This window comes from Octodon degus, unplaced genomic scaffold (genome assembly GCF_000260255.1).
Source record: "Octodon degus isolate 3935 unplaced genomic scaffold, OctDeg1.0 scaffold00148, whole genome shotgun sequence".
NCBI lineage: Eukaryota > Metazoa > Chordata > Mammalia > Rodentia > Octodontidae > Octodon > Octodon degus.
In genome coordinates, this window is record NW_004524724.1 from 2,522,859 (window position 1) to 2,547,733 (window position 24,875).

The 24,875-nt window shown below is 51.0% G+C and overlaps 1 protein-coding gene across 1 annotated transcript in view; it reads right to left on the minus strand.

The window, feature by feature from the left end:
- Positions 1-764: 764 nt before the first annotated feature.
- The window catches only part of Zfpm2 (zinc finger protein, FOG family member 2), a 349,596-nt gene continuing 325,485 nt past the window's right edge, over positions 765-24,875 (minus strand). The window contains exons 5-7 of the mRNA XM_004642269.2: positions 9,217-9,423; positions 6,301-6,525; positions 765-4,271 (exon numbers count right to left, since the gene is read on the minus strand). Coding sequence (XP_004642326.1) covers positions 1,777-4,271; positions 6,301-6,525; positions 9,217-9,423 — 2,927 coding nt within the window. The 3' untranslated portion in view covers positions 765-1,776. The remainder of the gene's footprint in view (positions 4,272-6,300; positions 6,526-9,216; positions 9,424-24,875) is intronic.

The window sequence follows — 24,875 nt, forward strand, 5'->3', positions numbered from 1 at the left end:
CTGTTTGGTCAGAGAGTGGCGTGACTGATACTTGTGGTTCTGTGGAGTTAGGGGAGCAGCGTGGAATGTGGGCACCCTGGTCATGGCCAAGAGAGGTGGCCGTGCCTGCTGAGCAGGGTCTCACGGGGTGCCGCAGCATGAGCACTATCCCTGCCGGTCAGCCCCCGGGCGGCGCCCAAGGCAGTGGGAGGCCGTGTCCTGGAGACGCTGCTCTGTAGGTGATCCTCCCAGCGTGATTCCCTCAAGTCACAAGTCAGACACGAGACCCTTAGGCCCCAGCAGTGACTGGTCTTGGTGTTCACTTACTGGCTTAGTGGAGAAGGAGCACACTGTGGACGTGAAATCTCACTCGTTAGCTCGCCGAGGCCGGGCACTCCTCGTCTCTAACCCTTTACTACTGGCAGAAGCTGAACATACTCTATGCAACGAGTGGACTTGCAAGTGTCGCGCCGACTCCGAGCTGGCCCTGCAGGCGGGGCTTCAGCACTATGACCTCCCTGGCGCTGCATTCTCAGCACTAGTAGGCTAGTCTGGGCCAGCTTGGAAAGACAGTGGCAGTTTTAGTTTCAGGGGTTGTTCTGTAGCGCCCAAACCCTTAAACTACACTGCGGTCCACCGAATTAAGCAGAGATCACCACAGAAGTAATCAGCCTGGCAGCCAAACTGAACGACGAATTGGCTTTTAAGTGCTGCTAGCTAAAATGTGACCCGTTGCAGGGTTCAGTAATTTCTTTGGTCCCTGTGATCAGCAAGGAGGCCACACCTCTCCAACAATTTGGAATTTTATTCCATCCATATCCATGCATAGTAACAACATTTGTTGAGAAATTATTTCTATCAGAAGTAGAACATTATCTCTGTGATCACCAGGGGCAGTATTGCTACTCTTATATTTAGATAGATCTTATATATGAATTAAATTCATACTTGCAGCATTGAGTTCAGGGTCTCGCTTTAGACCATGCCTTTCAAGAGGTAAAGCTGGTTCACACCACCTCGTTCCTTACAATACTGCTTCCGGTAATTTTGCTCCTCTTTATAAAGTATTGCATTTAACAGCAAAGGCTTAAAAATTGACAGAGCTGCATCAGCGAAAGAAAATACAAGTACTATACAGGAAAAAAATTGCCATCTTCATTAACATACATGTTTAAGATTAAGAAAATGGACAGAAACATACGGCTACATACAAGTGCAAAGCCTGGAGACTAAGAGACTGTATCTGCTAAAATATAAAGTGCAAACAGAGCCTGATTATCCGAGAATTGAAATCTTAAGGCGAGCTCATAGCACGTGCGTGTAGAACATCTTTGCAAGTTATATTTTAGCATATACGTAGGCCTACAACAGCATATAAGAAAAAATCAAGGTACACAAGCGCTTTGGAAGCTATTTCTAAATGCTGTTCTGTATTGTTTGTGACTATTTTCTTTAAAACCTACTATACAGTGCAAACCATATGTGCTACACAAGAACTATACAATAACATTACAAATGACTTTAATATAAAGTTTTTAAATAAAAAATAACATAACCACAGCTATGAATACTGCTGGTAAAATAAATTAATTTTTTTTGAAAATGGCACCAAGAATACACTTTACTAATGGACTGTAATGAAATTACATCTGAAGTCTTCAACTCAGCTGTGATGAATTAGCTCCTGATTGCTAGATGTAATTCAACAGCTTGTTGTGTTGTGTTCTGTTCGGGACTGGTTAGAACGACATACTAAACACTGGTACCAAAGGCGACAGATGTTGGCGGGGTCCTAGTTCATTTGACGTGCTCCGCCGCGTGGGAGGAGCAATAGAACTTCTTATGAGTGATGAAGTTCGAAAGGTTGTTGAACTGGATGTCACAGAGCCGGCAGTACTTGCCGCTGCCCGGCGTCTGCGTGGAGCCGTTCACACCTTTCGCTACGCTGGACAGCTGTTCCTCGGCCGCGGGGGTGCCGGGGGACGCGCTCTCGTTCACGGCTAGCGGGTTCTCCGAGATCCAGGAGGGCGACTTGTGGCCGTCTTCCCGGGCCGGGCTCTGCGCGGCGCCCTCCGGCTGCGGGGCGGTGGCCGGCCTCTCCTCCGGCCTCGGCCCCCCGTTCACTATGACCATGCCCCTGCTCTTGGGCAGCAGCGGCAGGGACTCCTTCTTGGGCACGGCGCAGCCGTTGGCGGAGGCCTGGCCCTTGGGAGACTCGCTCTCTGCGTTTGCGCTTTGCTGTCCGTCGGTGCTGTGCAGCGCGAGAGCTCCGGAGATGTAGTCGCCGGGCTTCGCGCCGTAGTACGGGGAGAGCTGCTCGGCCCCCCTGGCCTTCTTGATCGCCCCGGGGTACAGGCACTGGGGCAGAAGCAAAGGCTTGGTTTCTTCCTTTGCAGCGATGAGCTGCGCAGCTTCGCTGAAGACTTTCAGGCCCTGCAGCGTGGCTAGATGGGACGAAAACAGATTTCCGTTGGGCGACGGCTGCTTCGGATTCCCATTCTTCTCGCACTTTAGGATGCTTCTTTCGTAGCCGACGTCAGGGCTGTTCCGCTCGCTCTCTGGGTTGGGAAACCCTTTGCCGTCGAGTTGGCCCAGCTCGCTGCGCTGGTGGGCGGTGACGGGGCAGAAGTTCTGCTTGTGGGCCAAGTAGTTCTCCACCTTGTTGAAGCTGATTTTGCACACAGTGCACTCGTGGTAGTCCAGCAGCCTTTTGGGGGATGCGGTCGTCCGCTCCGACTGGGACAGACACTTCTTGCTGAGGTCGATGGGCACGTCCATCTCGAGGCAGGACAGGCCCGAGTGAGAGGAGTCGCACTTGGACACAGGGACGCATTTGTTGATGGTCAGCGAAGTTTCCAAGTGCTTGGAGACAATTCCGGGAAAGACGTCACACCTCGGGTGGAAGCACTCGCCCAGCCCGTCGGCGGACTCTTGGGTGGAGCTGCAGGGGTTGCTGAGGTTGGCCACGTCGAGAAAGCGCTGCTGGGCCAGCGGGGGCCTCTGCTCCTGCTCGGGCAGGCACATCTCGTACATCTTCCTCCGCTTGCGGGTGCGCATGGTCCTCTGCATGGCAGGCACTTTGTTGGATGCAGACCTCTTCAGTGGCGGATCATGGCGCGTGGCACAGTAGTACTGCTTGTGCACCATGTAGGTTTCGTGTCGGCTGAAGGTAATGTTGCAGGCTTCACAGGTGGTCTTATTTGGGTCACTCTCCCCGTCCACCAAAGGGACGCTGGCATTCTTCATGTCCACAGGCTTCCCGTTCACTTTGTCGTCACTGCTGCTGGAGGTGGAGAGCTTCTTAGCTTGCGTGGCAAAGTCTTTGTCATGGCCCTTCCCACTCGGCCCGATTAGGTCCAAGACAGTAGAAGAACTGATACATGGGGCCTGCAGAAGGGGGTTCTCGGGGTCCGTGGGGTGCACGGCTGGGTTGAGGAGGCTGATGGAGCTCTGGCCTGTGTTGGGACTCACTGCTTCTGGCATCTTCTCTGCAACCCCAGGGAACTCTGGGGACTTGGCCATCTGCTGCCACCGGCTGCTGCAGTAGTGCTTTTTGTGCACTAGGTAATTATCTAAATTATTGAAGGTTATGTTACACTCAAAACAAGTTGCCCCCTTGGGCATCAAAGGGCTGTAGATGACAGGCGGGTAGCTGCTGCTCCCGTGCCTCAGTCGCCGATGCACCAGCTCGGACATCTTGGCTAAGATCTCAGAAGCCTGGGGGACCATGGTGATGTCTTGGGGAAATGCAAACTGTGACAGGAAAGGACCCACAGAGAAAGGAGGCCCGGTGCCGGGCTGCACGGGAGACGAGGCGAGCCGCGGGCTGGACGGCTCCGACTTAATCTTTGTGTAGGAAAAGCTTTGCTTGTTGGTTGCAGGCTGTATTTCGGGTCTCTGGGTAGTGAGAAAGAGCTGAGCCTTTTTCTCACACTTGTCCAGCTCTGTGTCAGAGCTTGCATCCTTAGTCTGCATGGCCTTCTGGCTTGGAGTGAGCTCACCTCTGGCCAGCACGTCAGCAGATGGCTGCACGCTGCTGTCCTCGGTTCCCCGTGGAGATTGCTCCAGGTCGCTGTCCCTGGGAAGTTTGCCGCCAGGGGCGTGAAGCTCCTGGTGTGCCAGGAGCTCCCTCTGAGTCTGGAAGCCAAAGTGGCAGTGGTTACACCGGAAGGCAGCTTGCGTGAGGTGGGAGAACAGGTGCTGGTGGAAGCTGATCACAGAGTCTGCCGTGTAGCTGCACACCGTGCACTTGAGACTGGCGCCGGGGGGCAGGAACTCCTCCACCTTCATGCCTAAGAGACAACACGTGGACGGTCAGGACTGCACATGCTCAGCCCAGAAGTCGGGCGCTGTGACAAGACCCACTGGTCTTCAAGACAGCAGGCACCGAGAGACCCACGGGGTGCACCTACCCTGGGACAGGATGGTCCCCCTGACCATACTTCCTGCTCTCTACAGCATCTCTGCAGATGTTATGGCATGTAGGTGGGACTAGTGCCATCATCTCCATTGTATGGGACAGGAGACAACTTGGAGAGGGTCAGGAAGCTGACTGTGAGAATAGAGCTAACAGGTGCGAGAGCCAGGCTTGCTCAGCACTGAGGTGCTGCTAAAGGCTTGTGTGCAGATGTGGCATACACAGAGCACTGGGAAGGGGCTCCGCTCAGAAGACCCCAGAGGGGAGCCTCCTTGTGCAAAAGTGATAGCGCCCAAATTTCTCTCTGGTATCACTCTAGAGCTACTGCTAGGCTTGCCAAGCATGGTCTTGTCTCTGAGGCTGGTGGCCGGGGACAAATACCAAGCAGTAAACGAGAGCCACCTAGGAGCAGCGCCCTCCCCGCATCAGGTGTGAACATGGCGGCTCTCACCAGGACTGGAATAGCTGCAGGTCGCCAAAGCCACCCCAACTTGTACTTGATGGCCTACAAGGGAGCCAGGCTCAGCTCAGCCGCTCCGGACTGTGGACCCAGCGGAGACCATAAGCTAGAAACACAGCTGAGGTTTCCCAGTGCTGTCCTGGTGGCAGGGTCTTCCTCCCCTTCCTCATAGGTCCAACTGTCATGTTTCTTTTTTTAGATTGATTGATTGATTGATTGATTGATTGATTGATTTGGCAGAACCAGGGATTGAACTCAGGCCCTTGCGCTTGCCAGGGAAGCGCTTATTCCACTGAGCCATCTCCCCAGCCCCTGTCATGTTTCAATGGAGCCGAAAGGTTTCCTCTGCGGCTGCTTCTTCCTTAGTGTCTGCTGTATTGCTACCTGTGACCGCACCTGTCCTTCCTGCCTTGCTTCAGGTCTTCCACAGCCTTGCCTCTCCGGGGGGCAGGCCCTGGGAAGATGTGGGGGGTGCTGGTGGGCCCTCAGTGGAAACCTGCGCTGCCCTGCGCTTAGCACTATGAGCTAGCATTTTAGACTTAAGAATGATTTCAGATTTAATTATTTAACCTAACCAGACAATGGCTAGGGAAGCCGCCCAGAGGTATCCCGCAAACTCAGTACCACGTGTGCCGACCATCTGGTATTCCTAAGCGCCCAAGAATTGCCTGCCTTGAAGTTAATATAATGATGTAAATTTTGTTAACCTCACTTTAAAGAAGAAGTATGACAACTAAGACATCATGAGACTAAACTAACCATTACTGGTATATAATTCTACAATAAACAGGAATTTATTTTGTTACCTTGCTGTTAAGCAAAAGCTTAAAACAAGCTGTTTTTCATCCTTGTTTTCCTTTGAGAACTTAGTACCATCAGTAGTTCTACATCATAGAAGTCAACTAAGCACTAACAAGGCATATTCTAGACATGAAGGACCCTATATAGATTTACACTTAGAAGTCAGTTTCCCTGAAGTGTGACTGTTAATCTGGTCTACCAACATAACAGCTTAGTTCAATGCATCAAATCTTTCCTATTTTTCAAGTACTTATTTCAATGCATTTACTGGTCCTCTTTCCCTACAGGGAACACTGGTCAGTTTCCAAGATGATCTGACATGTATGTGCAGCAGGCAATACGAATTACTATAATACACAAAAGCTGTTGAGATTTTTGCTCCAAAATTATATGTTCTACCTCAGTGGAAAACAGAAGGATCAGGCCTGTGGTCTGAGGGGGGAATGCGGGGCTTAGAAAACAATTAGACCCAAGGCCTTGGAGTAAAATGTGCTGAGTGGCAGTGGCATAAGATAGGCCTGGCTGTGCAGCAAAAGAGGTAGAGACAGAGGCAGGCAGGCAGGCAGGCAGACAGACAGACAGACAGACAGATGGACAGACACCATCTGTACAGGCCCCCAGAGTCCTGGGTGGCCTTTCTTACCGCTGTGTGCACTTAGGTGTATCTCCAGGGCGCGGGTGCTTGGGAAGCTCTTTGTGCACTGTGGAAAGGGGCACAGGCTGGACACCTGCGGGCCACCAGCCTCGCTCTCCTCCGACACCGGGGCGGCCTCGCGCTGCCTCCCGCTGCAGTAGTACATCAAGTGGGCCTGAAGGTTCCGCTCGCTGCGGTACCAGATGCCACAGGACTTGCATGGGAAGATGTCCTCTGCGGAAGAGCACAGGTGTGAGTGCTGGCCACCGGGGGCCAGCCAGGCAGAGCAGCTCCAGCTCATGCACCTCAGAGTCTGTGCTTGGGCTCTGGACAGGCAGACAGGCGGTGATGGTGTGGACCTGGCTGTGTCTGACACCTCAAGAACAGGTTCTTACGTATTTGTTTGTATTTTTAAAGTATTCGTTTTTATGAGTACGCACTTGCAGTCAAGGGTAATTCCATTCGTGGTGGAAGTTGGTATGTGGATGTAACGCACCTGAATTCTTTGTATACCCTTCCTGTCCCCGATCCATCTCCTGGCCCCTTCTCTTCAGAAAATATCTGGTTCCCTGTGTAAAGGGACACTATACTCTGCAGGGTAACTCCCCAGACTGTAGAAAAGGAGGCTGTAGGAGACTCCAATATTTTTTGCTAAAAGCACAAAATATTAATTTCATACAGTGTTTATGGTTTAGAAAAACTACATACTTAATCTACTGATGGGAGCTGGTTCACCTGAGCAAGTACAGGCTAGAGATTCGAAAGCCACACATTTGCCCAACACGGGTACGCTGCGTGTGGTGTGGGCACAGAGCCACAGTGAGGACTGAGCCCTTGCCATCTCAGGATGGACTGTCCCCAGGGACTCAGGAGGGAGGGAAGCCCCGTGACCGTACCCACGTAGTCAGCTGGGGAGGGTCCTGGGTCATGGTGCTGCTGGGCAGCAGGCAGCATGGGGATGCCCTGCAGCAGGCACTGTCTCAGGCAAGTAGAGCTCAGGTGGATGGGAGGGAAAGCAGGACAGCCTGAGAAAGAGCTGGAGAATGCCTACGAAGCTAAGGGTATGTCCCCAATGACTGCACATCACTCATAACCTTAAGCAAGACAGAGTCAGGCGTCAGACCCTCCCAGAGTGGAGCCCAGCATGGGGGGGATGGTTGAGGAGGGAGACTTTGGAGGCCACTGCAGGGGCCTGCATGGATGGGGATGGGGTCTGAACTGCAGCCCGTGCCACACCATAAGTCCAGGGGTGTACAGTCTCCCTGTCTGCACACAGCATTTCTCCACACCCAGCTCCAGTGAGGCGCCGAGAGCCATGGCTGTGGCCACAGAAGTGGCTCAGGCTGGAGGCCAATCTTAAATGCTCTTCCCTGGCACCTGACCAGCAGGGTGGCCGAGACAGACATGTGAGGAAGTGCAGTGACAGCCAGGTCACTAGGACTCTGCACTTAGACAAGGGTCAGCTTTCAGATCTCATGCAAAGGGAGTGAGCTGAACAACCAGGGCTCATGGTCCTTCGAGACAGATGGGGCTGGATCTCAGGTAAGAAGTGCAGAGGCGCCTGGGCTGTGGCATGGACCCCCCACTCTGCAAAACAGGGAGGCTCACGATTGCGAGCTGCTGGCTCATTACTGTGGTGGAAACCCCGGGGGTGAAGGTGATTGTGGAAGAGGGGTCAGGAGAAAGCTGGGGGCTGAATAGGGGCTGGATTCACTGCAAATGAGTGGGGACAGGAAACCCACTGGAGTTTCCAATAAAAAACTTAAAATTTATGTACTAGTCTTGAGCCCACCTCTCCCGAGCTGATGGTGCCGGCACGGTTCCAGAGGCCACATGGTCCACACAGCATCTATTTAACCAGGACACGTGCATCTGGGTAATTCCAGAAAAAGTTCTGTGTAACTGTGCTCAGTATTTGAGACTAACAGTTATCTTGCTGCGGAAAGCAATTGGGGTCACCTCAAACACAGCAGAAGTAATATTCACGTCTGGGAGGCACCCAGCAACTCAAGGTCCGTGGAGTCGGCCGTAATGAAAATGCTTTTGCTTCCAGTTGAGGCCAGGCTCATGTCTGCAGTTCCACAGGTTCAGAATCAAAGTGAGGAGCAAGTAAACAAGACAACTCCATGCACAGCCAGGAATCCTACGCGCTCACCTGGCCCTACTGGCTAGAAGCTCTAGAATTTCAGAATCACCTGAAAATGTCTTCTTTTTTGCATGTGCCACCATGCCCAACTTGAAAATTTCTTTAACGATGGTTTCACAGCAAGAAAATAATTATTACCATTTTAATCTTTTAATATTGTGACATCATTTTCTGTCTTTGGATTTCCTCTTTATACCATAACATCTGGAATTTTTCAGGATATTTTTGACTAATGCAATTCATTTTATTTCCTGCTGACTTTGTTATTCTTTTTCCTCCTGAGGAATAGATCCCTGGAGAACACAGAGCCTGGGCCTCCTGGGCCTCCCTGATTCTGGGCTCCTAACTACACTTTTTGTGTTCTAGGAGAAGAAACTACACTCAATATTCATCTTAAACTCAGAGCACAGCATCCGGTTTTTCAGGTCACGCTTTAGTGATCATGGTATCTCCCAGGCCAGGTTAGTACTAGGTCACATTTTAGATTCCACATGGAACATTAAGAGTGTTTTTCTTTCTCTTGTTTGTTTTACTTTAGAGTTATCCAGGCTCCACTCCCTTTTCAATAATATATAATCAAATTCTGCCTTGTATGCTCTTAATTTTTTCAAGTTTTTAACTCTGTGGCTTTCTGGGAAGACTAACATCGCTGTACCACGGAAGTGTCTGTGATGCTGCTGGCCACGTGTACCCTGGCGCCGTGACCGGGCTCGCTGGGGAGCCCAGCTTCCCCACATCCTCCGGCCCGCTGCACCCGCGCTTGTCCCACCCGCACTCACTGTTGACGATGGCGGTGGGCAGGATGGACGCCATGGCTGCCTGCTGGGGCAGCAGCGGGATGGAGTCCAGCAGCCGTGCTGGATACATCCCTTCTGCCAAGGCCATCTGGCTGGCAGCCTGGAGCCGAGAGTCAAAATCCACCACAAAGGCGATGAGCTCCTCGCCCTCGGCAATGGCCTTTGTTGTCGTGCACCAAAGCTGGCCCCCTGGGAAGAAGAAAAGAGGGACAGAGTGATGGGCCGCCCCAGCCTGTGTGGCCAGACCGTGGAGCTCCCAGGCTGTGTGGTGGCGGCTCCTTCTGGGTGCTGTCCAGACCCCAGATGGGCGCCTGCTGCTGCCCTTGGGAGGATGGATTCCGGGCATTGCGTGGCCTGCTGTGCAAGCAGGAGTAGAGAAGGCCCCGATCACCTCAGACCTAGCAGAGACTCCCGGTGGAGAGCATCCTCAAGCTGTGGGCCCGGGTCACCAGCCAGGCCACCACAGGTCACTGCGGAGGCCTCTGAAGTTGCTCTCTCAGGGTCTTTCCCTTCCCAGATCTCCCTCTCTCCCACCATCCGTCTCTCTGTGACTTCCAATTCTTTTAGGATCTCAATACCAGATGCCCCACACTACCGGAAAAATGCTCTTACAATCTAGAAAGTTCAAAAGAAATTCCCAACTTTGCCTCCCCTGCTGCCTGTGGCCACTTTGGGATGCTTCTCTTCGCCTGCTTGAGTCTGCTTCTATAACACCCTTACAGTGTCAGTGCTTTATCTTCGCTCACCCCGACTGAACTTCCTGAAAAGAAGATATGCCCAAGATCCTTTCAGAGAGACTTATTTCAATAAAGATTTGTTTAAATGAAAAGAACCCTGTCTTCAAACACTAAGATATCCCCTGGCTTTGCACTTCAAATGGTCACGTGGGGTGCATTAAGAAGAAAAATTAACTATGCAAGTTCATCTTCTAATGTATTAGAATGTGATACCAAATGCTCATTTATTTAACATGTTTAGACAGGAAAAGCACTTATATTTTGTTATCTAAGCCCTCAGGCCTAGATATGTATCCCATGCAGTTATGCCTGAAATCACGTGGCATACTTGATATGCTATGGAGCTTTTCCTCATTGTATATATATGGGAAGCTTGTGTATTGTACTCATTAAGCGCAAAAAAGCAACCCATTCTGATAAGTCACATTGCTCTGTTTGTCTTTCAGCATAACTGTCTTCTCAGCCACACTTCATTTTTTCCACCCTGAGAGAACATGTTTTTAAACAACTTGTGGTAGAAATCTGGTGGAGAAGATAGCGTCAGTGCGTGGCACATGGTTACCAGAGGACCAGGAGGTGCTTTGGGAGATTCCTGGGCAACTCGTTCCACAGCGGAGTTTGAAAAGCAAGCCAGTAAAACACCTCTCATGGGAATGTTTGTGAAATGACACAACCACAATCACCGAATCTGCAGAAGCTTCAAAGTAGAACACAAATAGCCTGAGATATTAAAAAATAACTTCCACCATTCACTTGGGTGTGAATGCATTTGAACGCAAACATGTCTACTTCAGTTGAATGAAGCAGAGTCACTTGGGCATTAATTGATGTTTTCAAATGTCGGAAGCTACAAGGCCTCCCTGCACAGTGAGAAGAAAGAGGGAGGTGTTGGTGGGCCTTTCTGGGGCTGCCTCTGGTGGCACAGAGGCCCCTCCATGCAGCTGTGGGCCTGGTGCTCACCTGCACCTTCTCTGCCTGTGGGGTCCACGTCTTGGGGACGGTCAGTGTGTGCGGCGCGTGAGGAGTCACAATGCCAAGCCACTGTGTGCGTGGTGCCACGTCTCGGGGACGGTCAGTGTGTGCGGCGCGTGAGGACTCACAATGCCAAGTCACTGTGTGCGTGGTGCTGTGGAGTTGCTGGTTGTAGGGCTGAAATCTCCCACGTCCTCCTCTCTGAGCACCACTCACCGGGCAGGGGCAACAGGGGCTTCAGTGCAGGCCCTCGGGCCAGCTAATCTCTGTCACTATAGCGGGCTAGGCAGCAGGATGACAGAATGCTTTACACTGAAATTTTGAACAGATCCAATAAATAAAATAAAATTGAAACATATCAAGTGCAAAGAAAAGTAAACAAAAATGGTTTTTCTACATGAAATAACCTGCAGTTGCAATACATTTGTGTGTCTTCAGCTGTACCCAGCAGTGTTTCCTATTTTATGGCACCTCAGTTCACACGTGAGTCAGCACGTGCAATTCTAAGAGGTTGAATCAACTGAAAAACTGTGGACTGGTGAGGACCTTGGTGGTCCACGGCCTCATCTGGACATCATCGCTTCATCACCTGCAGGGGTGCGCCCCTGCCCTGAGGGTGGAGATTGTGGTGTCTCACAGAGAGAGAGGATCGGCATCTGAGAGCGGCATCACAGTGTCATTCTCCAGAAGTGAGTGACATGCCCTGGGGACTTGGGGTGACTTCCAAAGCAGCTTTTTACTGGGTTACGCAGAATAAAAAGGGGCAGGCAGGAGAGGGCAGGACCAGAAGAGCCTGGCTGGTCCAGGCAGCAAATCTGGAATTTGAGGTGTGCGGGAAGAGGTGGGCCAGGCATTATGTCCAGGAGCCAGCCTGTTTTGTGTCACCAGAGCAGAAGATTACATTTTCAGCCTCTTCTTGGGCTGTGGCTGTCACCCTGGTAGCCTGGCTGAGCTGTCCATGGTGAGGGTTACCTCATCTCCCACAGAACTAGCAAACATGTAAGCCAGAGCTTCCACTCAGTGCGCACTCGGCGTGGGGTGACCAAGCTGAGCTTGGGACGTTAGCACTCGCATCTGGCATGTAGCGGGAGAGGCTAGGAATTTATGTCATGAACAAACACACTCTGGACTTGGAGTTTCTTTTTCTGTCTCACAATCCACAGAGGAATCTGGACGGGTGGGAAAGTTCCAGGCCGCCTCTGGATCCGGAAGTCTGAATCCATTCATCAGAAGCGCAGGCTGTGAGAGAGAAGAGCTGGCTTCCAGGGGTGGGGTGGGGGTGGGGGCTTGGGAGAGGAGAACTAGGAAGAGCGGTGCAGAAGGCCCCTCGGCTCCGGCTGGCTGGGTGGGCAGGCTGATGCAGCCGCCGCAGGCCGTTGACACAGGGACACCCCGCCTCTTTCTTCACTCCTCCGACTACTCTGCAAGCTCAGGGTACTTGCCTCACTTGGGACCTGAGAAAACGGAAACTTGGAAAGGCCAGCTAACTGTTGCAGACCTGCACATGTGGCCCCTGGTCCAGACTTTTTATCTACCAAACTCATATGTGTGCATGTGTGTGTGTGCGCGTGCATGCTATGTATTTGTGTGTAAGCATGCGTGGGAATAATGAGCCATGTTTTGAAAGTGTAAAGTTTGACATAGTAGCAGGCCCCTGAGCCTGGAGAAGACCGACTGCTTGGAGAAAAATAAAGTCAGCGTTTGGTTCGCAATCAGCACAGTCAGGGTGACTGGGCACTCCTTGCGCAGCGTGAGGACCCGGGACCAAGCGTGAGGAGAACGCAGGCCTCAGTACCGAGGCTGGGGGCCGAGGGGCTGGGTCATGGAAAGGCACTGGGAGAGAAGTTTGGAGGAAGGGAGAATCGATGCATGCAGCCAGCACATGCATCTGTGCTCCTCTGGGAGCACCTCAAGCCTGTCTGGAAAGGAAAGCAGTGTGATGACACGCTGTACCCTGACCAGTAAAGACAGGAGTCCTTCCCAGCAGTCCACGTCGCTCTCAGGATGCAGGCGACCAGATTTAACCCTGCTGTTCTGGCAGGCGGGGCAAGCACTTCTGACCTCGGCGCATCGTGGTTGGGCTGCGGGAGGGCTCATGTAAGCGCAGAAGCGATTTGTGTGTGTGATGGGCTAAGTCACACTGACGCGTTGCTCTCTTGGTATTTTACACCCGCTGCCCATCTTTGATGGGAACGAAACCCAAGAGGCCACAGTCGGATCTCACGTGGAAGCGTCATTATCCCAAACCCTGGAATTGACAAGTACTTGAGACAACACAGCAAAGCTGGAATCCGTGTGCGCTGCTGGAGGTAATGAGAAGTTGTACAGCACAGTGTTTTCTTCACAGACGCAGAGCAGAACTGCCTCGCAGCGCCCCTTCTAGCGCTGCCCCTGAAGAACTGAGAACAGGATCTGGACAGACGTCCGAAGGCAGGCGGCATCACAGTGGATTGTCCACAGCGGCTAAAGTCAGCTCCAGCGACCACTGAGAAGTGACAGACCAGGACACCGTGGCACGGCCATACAATGGGTGCGTCTCAGACTTCAGAGAGGGTCCTTCTCGTCCCACTACTGTGTGAATGCCGCTGAGCATGCCCCACTAAGCGAAGTGCCAGTGCCACACAACTGCACGGTTGCTCGTGGGAGGTGCTTATGGTGCTCCAGATGACAAGGACGGCGGGAGATCTGGGCTGCTGCAGGCCACGAGGCGGGAGCAGGGAGCTTTGGTTCTGTAGGATGGGAAGTTCTGGGTGGTGGTGCTGGGTGCGCCACTTAAGTGGTTAAGTATGAGTTGTTGTAATTTATATTTTATCAAATTTAAAAATCAATAGAAGTTATGATTTTCTACTTAAACATATCATCTATGATTCTAGAACACTCGTATTTTTAGCCAGAGCTGTGAGTAGGAATGTAGGTTTTATATGGTGCTTTTCAGAGAAGCTGGTTTACAAACACCCAAGGTCTCCTCCTTTCCTTCCTTTCCCAAGGCAGTTTTTGCTTGTGCAGTGAACCCCCTGAGGGAAAACACTGAGCCATGAGAAGAGCTTCCCAAGTGCTCAATCTGGAGGCCGAAGCTCGAAGCGCCCAGCTCCAGCTCTGCTGAGGGCTGTCAGGGCAGCAGCTACACCCATGCGGGACAAAAGCTGGCTCTCCAAACAGAAAGCCAGAGAGAGCCTGGGCTCCCACAGCCCTCCCAAGGGTGCTTTCCACGCTGACCTCGGGAGCCCCAGGTCTCCCCTTTTAAAGTCCCAACCCTGAGGACTAAGTATCCAATAAAACAGCCTCTGTGGGAACAGCAGCACCCAAGCCACAGGGACAGCAAAGCCACAGGGAGAAAGAGTTCCCCAATAGGCACACCCTTAGAACACCACTGCGGCTGAAAGGACGTTTACTTTGGCCATGCTAACGGTTTCCTTTTAAATGAGTTTTGGTTACTAGTGATCTGAAATTTTCTGATTCAACTCTAAAGTGCTTCACCAACTCAAGGGTCTGCCTGTGTCCCCAGTGACAGCGAGGTGCTCCTACTGTATCTGCACAGAGAAGAAATCGAAGGCATCTAAGCGGAGGGACACTTCCTATGACTGTCATGGGCAGCAGTGTGCCAAGTGTCTCCAGATTTAAGTCAAGGGCAATTCCAATTTCCCATATGAATGCCTTTGAGTATGCAAACAAAGGGCATTCTGTTGGGTCACCTGGTGCACCCGGCGATGTATTTACTTGGCTGGCAAAGCTCATTACGTCCTCTGCACTGCCACCTTGGTGTAATCGATCCTGCTCTACAGAAGGCCCTTCTAGTACAGCAGATCGACAGCTGAGAAATCACTGTGTTCACTTGTGATGGGTGCGAAAATGCAACGGAAGGAGCACTCGACAGAGGGCTAAGAAAGCACAAAATCGGGGTCATTTGTTCCTGGAATGTCCCTTCCTCACGCCACTACTAAGGAGCAGGCAGAGTAGAGACGCTTCTATATTATCAGCAGCCCATTGGGAGCCACGTGCTAATGAGAGGAGGGGCCTCACATCGGTCAGCGGATCCCAGGGACGAGCCACACACCTGCACTGCACCTACCACCTGGCACAACTGTAAGCAAGCTGTTCAGGGTCACACAGCTGGAGAAGAATTAGAAGAGAAAGGATTTGAACACGAGGGTTGACCCTAGAGCTGGCATGCAGAACCAGGTGCTCCCAGTCGCAGCGCCCCCTGGTGCTCACCGTGCAACCCCACCGCACCTAACTTCCATGCCTTTGAGAAAGTAGGGCTCTTTGTTGCAGGGCTATTGGTGGCTCGCTTTATAAAACGCCACTAGGCAGATCACACAGTGATTATACACAGAGCTATGACATGCATAGCTACCACCTGGAGAATAACGCCTGTACCGTTTATAATGTGGACCTGACTTCCTGTTCCCTTCTAACCTAATTTCCTATTAAAACAGTTCACACTCGGAAAGTGCTCGCTGTGTGCCAGGCACCGTTCCAAGCATGTCATACAAGTTGAGCATGCTCAGTGATAACAATCCTTTGTAGCATCGTCCCCGCTCCCTGTTTAAACTGCAACTGAGCTGCACATAAAAGCCCTGGCTGGTGATCTGGACCAGGCTGTAGATTTGCGGGCTGGGGGCTGAATCAGTGCTGATTTCACAGCCCTGTCTCCGATCCACCCAGCACAAGTCCCTGGGCATGAAGCCTGGGCTTCGGGTGCTTTTCGGATGCTCACAGAACGCTCCCCACACCCAGGTCATGCAGGGTAAGGGGCGTGGGCTGAAGCAGGCCTGAGGGGCTCTGAGGAGGAGCATGCTTGATAGCCAAGTGTCTCACAAGGTGCTCAACACATTCAGGGCTGAGGCCACTTGGAAACTCAACACGACATCTGAAAAGAGCTCCGCACGTTCCCTCTCCTTTACTATTTGAAGCATGTGGGGATGAGGAGTAAAAGGGGGAAGACAGGCGGACAAACAGCGGGCAGTGACTCAGCATTCCTTCTAGTGAATAAGCTAATTTAGATCACATCTGGCTTCTGCAATGTTTATTTCTGGGTTGAAGCTATATAACTTACGACTGGGGATGACCAGTAACATCACATCCCTCCCAGCCGGGGAAAGATCATATTGTGCAAACTGGAGCAAAAAATCGCATTCCCACTGCAAGGACATGCAGCCTTTATCAAATGACATCAGCTCTGAGGCAGCTATCTGATGGCTTCCTGGCTCCCACCGAGCGGAAAGGTTCTTCTGGGCCTCTCTCTTGGTCTCCAGGCTCCAAACACAGTCCCTCCCTGGTCTTCGGGCTCACACCCCACTCCCTTCCCCAATAAAGGACAAAGCTGTTCAAGGTTGAGGAAGCAGGAACGCCTGTGTAGGCCTCACGCTCCTGCAGGGGCACGCGCCTGCCGTGCTGTGGGCTGTGTGTGATCAAGGCTCTTGTGCAAACAGACACTGCTCCCAACAGGAAGCTTATACATTTTTCTCATAATTGCTGTCGAAACTGCAGTGTAGTGTACCACAAGTTACGATAATGAAGAAGAGAGCGGCAGTTCAAGCGTGATTATATTTTGGAAACTCATGTTCCTCTTACTAGAAGCAGAGGCCTTACATATCTGCCATCCCTGCCAAATTTTTCACTTGCACTTTTTATTATTTATGAAATCAGTGTCTGGACAATGTCACACAGACCTCTGCTGATAAACTCTAATTAAGATTATGACAGGCCTTGTGGAAAGGATCCCATCATTAGCAAACACGATAAACACAAAAATACTCCCTCCTTGTCAACCAGGAGCAATTCAGTAACCTAACAGTATTATCTGTTGCTAGGTTACAGAGCCGACAAAGCCTCAATTATATTGTTCGACCATACCTATAGTGTCCGTAGAAGCAAAATGTATCCGGAGTAAAAGCATTTAACTTTGTCCATGCTATCTGCAATTCACAGCGTCTTACAATGGTAAAAATCAGGTTAATAATTACATAGCATGCTGAAAAATCTTTTCCATGTGTTATGTCTATACATGTTTCTTTCTAATTTATCTGTGTGATTGATAGACGCCCGCTTTGTAAAAATAAGGAAAGGCAAGTTTTGTGAGGCTGTAAACCTCCGCCACAACTGGGTGGGCTCATCAAGATAGCCCCACGCTTAGCATAAAAATGCACAGCAAATTGAACCAATTAAGTCACATTTAGAGCTTCGCATTTCTGTGCTTTGATATAAGGAAGGCCAGGGAGGCTCCACCAAGCAGATAGGGATATCAGGGTGTGGAACTTAGAAAAAAACCCAAAAAAACAGACATTCTCTCCTAACAATACAAAAGGAAAGAGATGGCTTACAGCAATAATTTATTCCAACTGGCCTCTCTAGGGACAATTTTTAAGGTTGAAGTTATTTACTCTTATTCCACAGCATGAGGACATCAGGTCTCCCATCTCTCTTTTGGGCTGGGAACTGTAGGGGTGAAATGGAACTCTAGGCAGCCTCCAAATGCAGACATTTGACATAGGAAAGACAAAGGGAAAGAGCCACGTGTGTGAAAAAAGATAGTCTTTGTGAATCAGACCTTAGAGATTATTTTACCCTGGGTGACTTCGGGTGGTTTTCATAGACATTTGCAGAGAAAGTAGCTACACACCATAATAAAATAGCATTTTTAAATGGCTCTGACACAAGCAGTGTCATACTCTACAGTACGTCACTATAGCATTTTGATTTCTTAAAAGGTAGCGTGGTTTTCTTACATTGATCTATGAGGTCTCTATGCTTCACATAAGAGGTGAAAAGAGACCAAATGGTAACCAGATCTTAGTTAATAAAGATTACAGAGGGTTGGCCTACGGAGGAGAGCAGGATAGAGCTAAGGCTCATTCTGATGAAATTAAAGTCCCTCTCTGGAGGAATGAGGAATCATTTCACACACGCATGCATGCACACGTGCACACATACCCACACCCACACTCACATATACACACACAATGACAGTATGTGCCTGCAGCCAGAGAAGAGGGGAATACCCACTTATTTGGTCATTAACTTTTTTTTTTGACCAAATACAAAGTCACACACTGGGGCTCCTTGTGAAGTACGAGGTTTTCCCGAGTGGGAAGCAGCTGGCCGGAGCACGCCCTGGAGGCTCAGGGCTTGCTGCGTCCCGCAGGGCACGTGCTCTTGCCCAGACCCTGGGGCTCAGACACGGACGCAGGACATATATCTATACGTAGCCACATGGCTTCCTCCAGATTTCACAGTGAGTCCAAGTCCAATACGGTTGAGATTCTTGACAGAGGAGCAGTGTGAGGACTGGAACTTATAAATTATGGGTGCCCCTTTTTTGAAACCCGCCTTGGAGGTTTCTTTGTGCAATGGCAAATACAGTAGGAATATGAGGCATTGTGCGCGTCCTCCTGCACTGCACCTGATAAAAGAATAAAGCGCTGTGACATATTCTTAAAACAATAGAGGAATTAAAGGGAGACAATGGGCCAGCTGCTTCATTAATGCAATCAAAAGGAACCGCACCGAGGAGTCCAGATAATTAAGCACTACTCTTTTAGCCTCTTTTCTATAATAAAATTGCTTGAAAATGCATTAACTACTTCATAGTTGTTAGATAGATCTGTGCACTTGTTTATTTGGGGTTGATTAATGCCTTTTTCCTGTATGCAGCAACATGCCAACTCATAGTTTACAACACTTTTTGAATACAACAGAGTTAGACTAATTGATAAAGATCTGCACAATACATAGCAATAAATCAAAAGCATTTCCCAAAAGGTCTTTCCTGTTTTTTAAAAATAATGCTAACAGTTTTCATTTGTGCTCTCCAGGCGGCACAGGGCACTGTGGGCCATCTGCCTTCCCCAGCCCAGCACTCCGCTCGCAGAGCGGGCAGCAGCTCCGGGAGGAGGGACACGTCACACTCATCCGCCGCCCGCCCCACGTGCCTTTGGTGTTTGGGCCAAAGGAGAGGACAGTTTTGCTTTGTTTTTTAAGTCCTCTTCTAATCAAGGGAGAAGCACAAATGGCAGAACTCCTTGCCAATGCACTCCTTATCCGCCATTCACTTGATGCAGAGAGTGACAGAAAACCTACTTTTTACGTGAAAACACGGTTCACAATTCACCGTATGAAGGCCTGCGCTCTCCAGCTCTCTCACAAGCAGCCCTTCCTGTGTGGGCAACAGAACACCGATTGCTTGAGAGCTGGAAAACCGGGCCCAGTTTGGCACAAATCTGCACTCTGGTTTCCTCCCAAATATTGTCAGTAAGCTTGTGTCAGCTCAGCTCTCAACTCGCAGAGGCTGTCAGCCCATGTGGCTTCAGGGAAGCTTGCTCCATTCTGAAGATTTTAGGGCTCTCAGTGAGAAACAGGAAAAGAAAAGGAAGCAGGGAGATGCACAGAGATACTTAACCATATTTCTAAGACAAAGAGAAGAGTTTGCTTTTACAGCGCTGCCTATACATTGCAGAGTGTCAGCCAGAGTCCTGTTTCCTAAGAACTTGGCGGGTTGCGTCCAGGTCGTGGAGCACATGGCGCGCCTCCTTCCAGCCCAAAGCTACGGCTTCTCACTCTGCTGTGTGGTTGCCTGTTAGCTCTGTCGCTTTCTCTTGGATTCTAGGAACTAGAATACCAATGGCAGTCAATAGCTATGAGGCAAGGAGACCTCCTGGAGCCGCGGCGCGTGTTTACTTCAATGTTGTTGGTTTGACTAAGTCCGCAAAACCCGTAGGGTGAGGAGTAGAGCTGGCTTATGGGTGGGCTCCTGGAGCACACAGTCCCTGCAGCCTCGGGTCATACTGTCGCGGGCGGGGGGGGGGGGCTGCTTTCCATAACTACTTGGGAGATGAACTTACTGAAGTATCTGTGACTTAGCTGTCATCTCAAGTCTGACGTTTAATTTCTTAGTATAAATTTAACAGGCAGTATTGATCCGGGCTGAACTCAGGAACAAAGAAACACGAGCTTCCTAATTTCTCACTCTCAAGGCATCAGCTGTATGACGAAGAGTCCCGCTGTCGCAGTTGACAGACAAGAAATCGGAGCTGGCACGTGTCCTCGGCTCTCCTGGCCCCTCCGTCGCACCCGCTGGCCTTCGCCTGGCCCGGCCCCGCGGGGCTGGTCCTTCAGCTTGCGTCCTGTTCTCTCCACGGCACTCACAGGTTTTCTGCAAGAACACATTTCCAACAGAGATGATTTCCTGTCCCCTTTCTAGAAAAAGCGGGCAGCGCTGTTGTGGTCAGCTCCAGGTTTCTCCTAAAGTGCACGGCAGAGAGTCTGAGCCGCGATAGAAAGGCCCGTAGAGCTTTCCGGAGGAGCTGCTGAACCAGCGCGCAGGTGGAGCGCGGCTCGCGCAGCCACCCCGCCAGAGTCGAGTAGCCGAGGCGGGTTTACGGGGCTCCCCAGAACGAGGCTCTGCGTGTGGAACCTCCCGGCCGTGCTCAGGGTGGCGCTGCGCTCCTCGCAAGGCCCCGCGGCCCCCGTGGCCACTGCCCGCCTCGCTGCCCGGCACCTGCACTCTTCAGCAAGTGGCCCAAGGGGGAAGTCGCACCCCAAAGGCGAGCTGTCAAACTCCTGCTGCTGATAAACTGATTACAAAGCTGCTTAAGACTCTGCTTGTAAACAAAAGCATTTATCAACTAATAATTTGCAATAAACTGATGTAAGTCCCAGCTGAGGCCCTAACTATAATTGTCTTTACCATCTGCCTATTAAAACACCATTCTTCATCTGCAATCAAGAGTAGAAGGGAGAAAATCTCCACCAAAGCACACGATGTGAGAGCTCATGCCTGAGCGCAGCGCACAGTCCATCAGGCCTGACGCACAGGGCAGGCCTCGCCTCCATCCTTGTGCAGGCTGGGACGACTCAGAAGTGGGGGAAGGGGACTGGAGGGGACCTGCCTGCCCTCCGCAGGGGGACCAGTTAAGCAAGTGCACTGCACCTCTGCCTGCCAACAGCCATCACAGGCGCCCGATAAAGCCCTGGAGCGCCAGGAGAGGCGCCTCTGTTCTTTTGTCTGCTTGTTCATTTTCATTAAACTGCTTTGTTTTTCTTTTTAAGAAAAGAATTTGCTTGTAATTCCAAGAGGTTCATTAAGCTTCCCCAGGGGATTGGCTTAAAAGAGTGGACAGGGGTGGGAATGGGTTGGGACAGGTGGAGCTGGGAGACAGGACAGGGACAGGAGACCGCAGTCACGGGCCCTTACACAGGCATGCTGAGCGCTCTCGGCCTCGCCTTGGCCAGCTGGCTTCCATCAGGAGTTCGCATTTTCAGATACTCCTCTGCTGGCCCTCAGGGAAGGAGTCCTTCCCTGAACTCCTGTTGAGAGGCATCCAGAGAAGGAAGAAGAGAGGACAGCATCCAGTTCTTGTGATGCTGTGCTTCCAGAAGCTTCTTCATGGTCCATACCACTCTGCCTTCACTAAGTTTAGAGGCATTTGCCCTGCTTTTCTCTTCACTGAAGTTCGTTTGTCAATAACTAACAACAACACAGGATAAAACAACCTTGCCTGCTGCTGACACCAGAGCCACGCTCGCTCACGGGCCTCTGCTGTTCTGAGGGGAGCTTCACTCAGGTCGTCCCCAGTCCCAGACAGCATGTCACTCCGTGTCAGTGCAGGGGTCTGCCAAAGGCGAGCACAGCTGGCTCCGGGGACCAGGCCACATACTGTGATACCTGTAATTATGCTTCACACTGTGGATGACAATTTGGGTCTCACGACAACACACAATTTCACATTAATGGCTGTGTCTGTCTCCCTTTCATTAGGGCACTCTTGCAGGTGCTGTTCTTCTGCTGTTGCTGATACAACAGAAGCCTCCAGGGCCTCTGCAGAACAAAGATGACGGCAGCAGCAGCAGCGCCTGCTTCAGGGGTGCCAGCCAAAGGAGGCGTTGTGCCGTCTCGGAGGCAGGCGTGCGCAACGTGATGTGGGCACAAGGCCTCGCGACCCTGCTCCCCCAAAGGCCTCAGACACCAGGGCTCAAGCCCGACCTAAGTTTAAATGGCACAAGCACCTCCACAGGCACCCACGGGCTGAGTGCAATGATTTCTGGAGCACCCTGTTTTCTTCTTGTCCCACCTTCGTGGAATTGGAGATTCTTTGATCATGGAGATTTTTAAAAGTAATAAATAAGACATGCAGTATGAGTGAGTGCTCCAGTATGCCAACTTATACTGTCTTTCACAAAAATTAACAAAAACACATTTTACATATCTCTTTATGTTCCAACTTGGACAACTTATGCTCTTGAGCTGCTTCTGTGTACATAAAGAGGTGGTGGGGTTTATTTTTAAATTCCATCTTTTTGTACTAAATGGAAATTTCCCTGTCTGATTCAGCTATGTTCAGAAAATTTGAGGAATTATTCCACCTCTATATAAAACTCCAGAAGAGATGGCCTATCCTAAAATAGGGAAATTCAATCCATTCCTTAGTCAAAAGGTTTCTGGGCATCTGTGCTAAGGCACACGTAACATGATTACATAATGGCTTATAATAAAATAGTTTTCATGTGAAAAAGAAATATTTGTACCATGTGCTACATTCTGTTTCCACGTGAAGCTTTGTGTCCCTCTTTTGTCTATGTATGACACTCACGTGTGTGTGCGTGAACACAGGAGCATGTGCGTACACGCACAAATGCACACAGACACGCACACACACAGTAGCTAGTCTCAATTTTAAGGGACTTAGAGCAGTAGGAAAGTAAGGTCTGAAAACGCGTTAGCCAGCAGATGGCGCTAGGTACACTCTTTGAGGCCAGCCTGGAGGACAGAAAATGCAGGCTTATTCACTTAGTCTGAGTCTACCTTCAGCGTGAGGTGGCCCCACCAAGCTTTATAATCCCTCCGATTTATGCTAAGCGACTAGACAACTTCGTGGCAATTTACAGACTATCCCCCATGCTCATGGCTCATCGAAAGGGCCCTGCATGCAGCCCACGCGCCTTGTCAAGAAAACAAAGCATAAAGATGTAATGTTGTCTCCAAACTGGGAGAGAGCGGGAGCCCAGATTCCTGCAGGGTAACAAAAGCTTAAGAACTTTTCTGCTTAAAAAAACACCCGCCATTGCTCTGCTCTCTGGTACCTGGGCTTACGGTCTGAGGCAGCAGACCTGCTATTCTTGATGGGGCTTGAAATCCGCATCACAGATGCTTCACTCTTTGAGCAGATGTTTCCCCGTCTCTGGGACACATGTTCTGCCTCTGAATTTTATAGAAAACCATGTGTGTGTGTGCGCGCGTGTGCCAGGGAGGAGCAGTCCCAGACAGGACTGCATGGTGACGGTGGCGCTGCTGAGTAACCCCGATCTGAAGCGACACTGTTCTCCTCGCCCAGTGTGCACCTCCTCCACATGGAGAACACTGCGCTCCGCACCTTAACGCCTCACCCTTCTCCACTCATCTTCGCATCTGTAGGTAGCTGCACCTCAGCCCCCCAGTGACAAGCCCCCAGCATGGCCTCACCCACAGCTTGCAACCATTCTGCTGTGCACTGTGCTTGCTTCACCCTGCTCTAGAGGGCTCTTATTACTTGAGGACCCCATCACATGGTGGTCTCTACCCTCGCCATCCTGGGGGGAAGTTGCAAGCCAAATGGTAAAGGTGCTTGCCAGTCTTAACCCCAATAGGTTCAGTTGTTGGATTTCTAGAGAAGCCCCAGGAAGGGGGTGGAGTGGGCCTGAAGCCCTCCCTCCGTGGACTCGTGCCTACCAGGCATTCCATCCTAGCACCATGTGTAAGATCTCCTTGTGCATACATCCTTAGAGCCCATACAGTGCTGTCACCTTGTGGGCTTTCTACCACTGGAGCACTTTACCACCTTCACCAAATTATATGAGCCAGAGTAGAAGGGGAATGAAAAGCAAGCGCTTAGCCACCTTAACAGCAAGTGCATGCTCTAACTCCAAACGAAGGAGCTGGGCTCCAGGCCCTGGGAACTCCACGACACATAGGCTGTCCGCTTAGGTGCTCTGCACACCCACATTAAGGTGACCCTCAGCTTAGCAGTCCAAAGGCAGAGCTGGGGTCCTGGCACCTCCTCAGGGAATGAACCACAATTCTGAAAATTCCAGTCGTGTGCCGATCAAACCAGAGGCCGGTGGTTTTCCTTAAGAATTGTATGGGCTTTTGCTTCACTGTGCAGTTGCAACAATAAGCCTCGCCATGCCTGGAGTGACACCGGGCTGGGCTGAAGGTGGTTACTTCCAGAAGTACAAACAGCAACACATGGAGCCTGCGTCTGGAGCAGGTACAAAAGGCCTCTGGTGCTGTCACCTGACTGCAGAACTCGTCATGGGGATGCCTTTGAAGGCTGAAGAGACTTCCCGTATCGCTGCACAGGTCCTTCTGCATTGGATGGCGCTCACTAGCTAACCCATGTTCATGTCGTAGCTGACGTTTCCTAGACTACCTTAGACCTGATTTAAAGGAAACTGAGACTAGCAATTGGGAGATTGCTCAGCTGAGGACCTGGGTCCAATCCCTGGAACTGCATGCCAACTGCATGCCAAGCTGGCCTCAGAACCCTGAGTGCACTGTGCAAGCCAGAAACGGCATGGTGGAGTGTGCCTGTAATCCCAGTGCTGAGGAGGACAGAAAATGCAGGCTTATTTACTTAGTTTGAGTATCAAAAACAAAACAAACAAACAAAAAGAAGTGGAAAGCTCTTCAGGCTAGATTCCCGCAAGGGGAGCGCAGCAGGCCAGGTGAGAACCAGGGTGTGCAGGAGAGAGGAGGGTGTCACAGCCTGGGAAAGCCTTACCGAAGAGGCCATCAGAAGACCCCAAGGCGGACAGAGCTGTGGCAGTTAGGGCACAGCTCGCTCTGGCTACTCTGCCTGGGGCCACAAGGGCACCTTACCCGGAGTAGCTGCACCCAGGGAGGTGGGCGAGATGGAGCAGGCCTGGGTTCAGGGAGGCAGGAGGAATCAGCTTCACTCC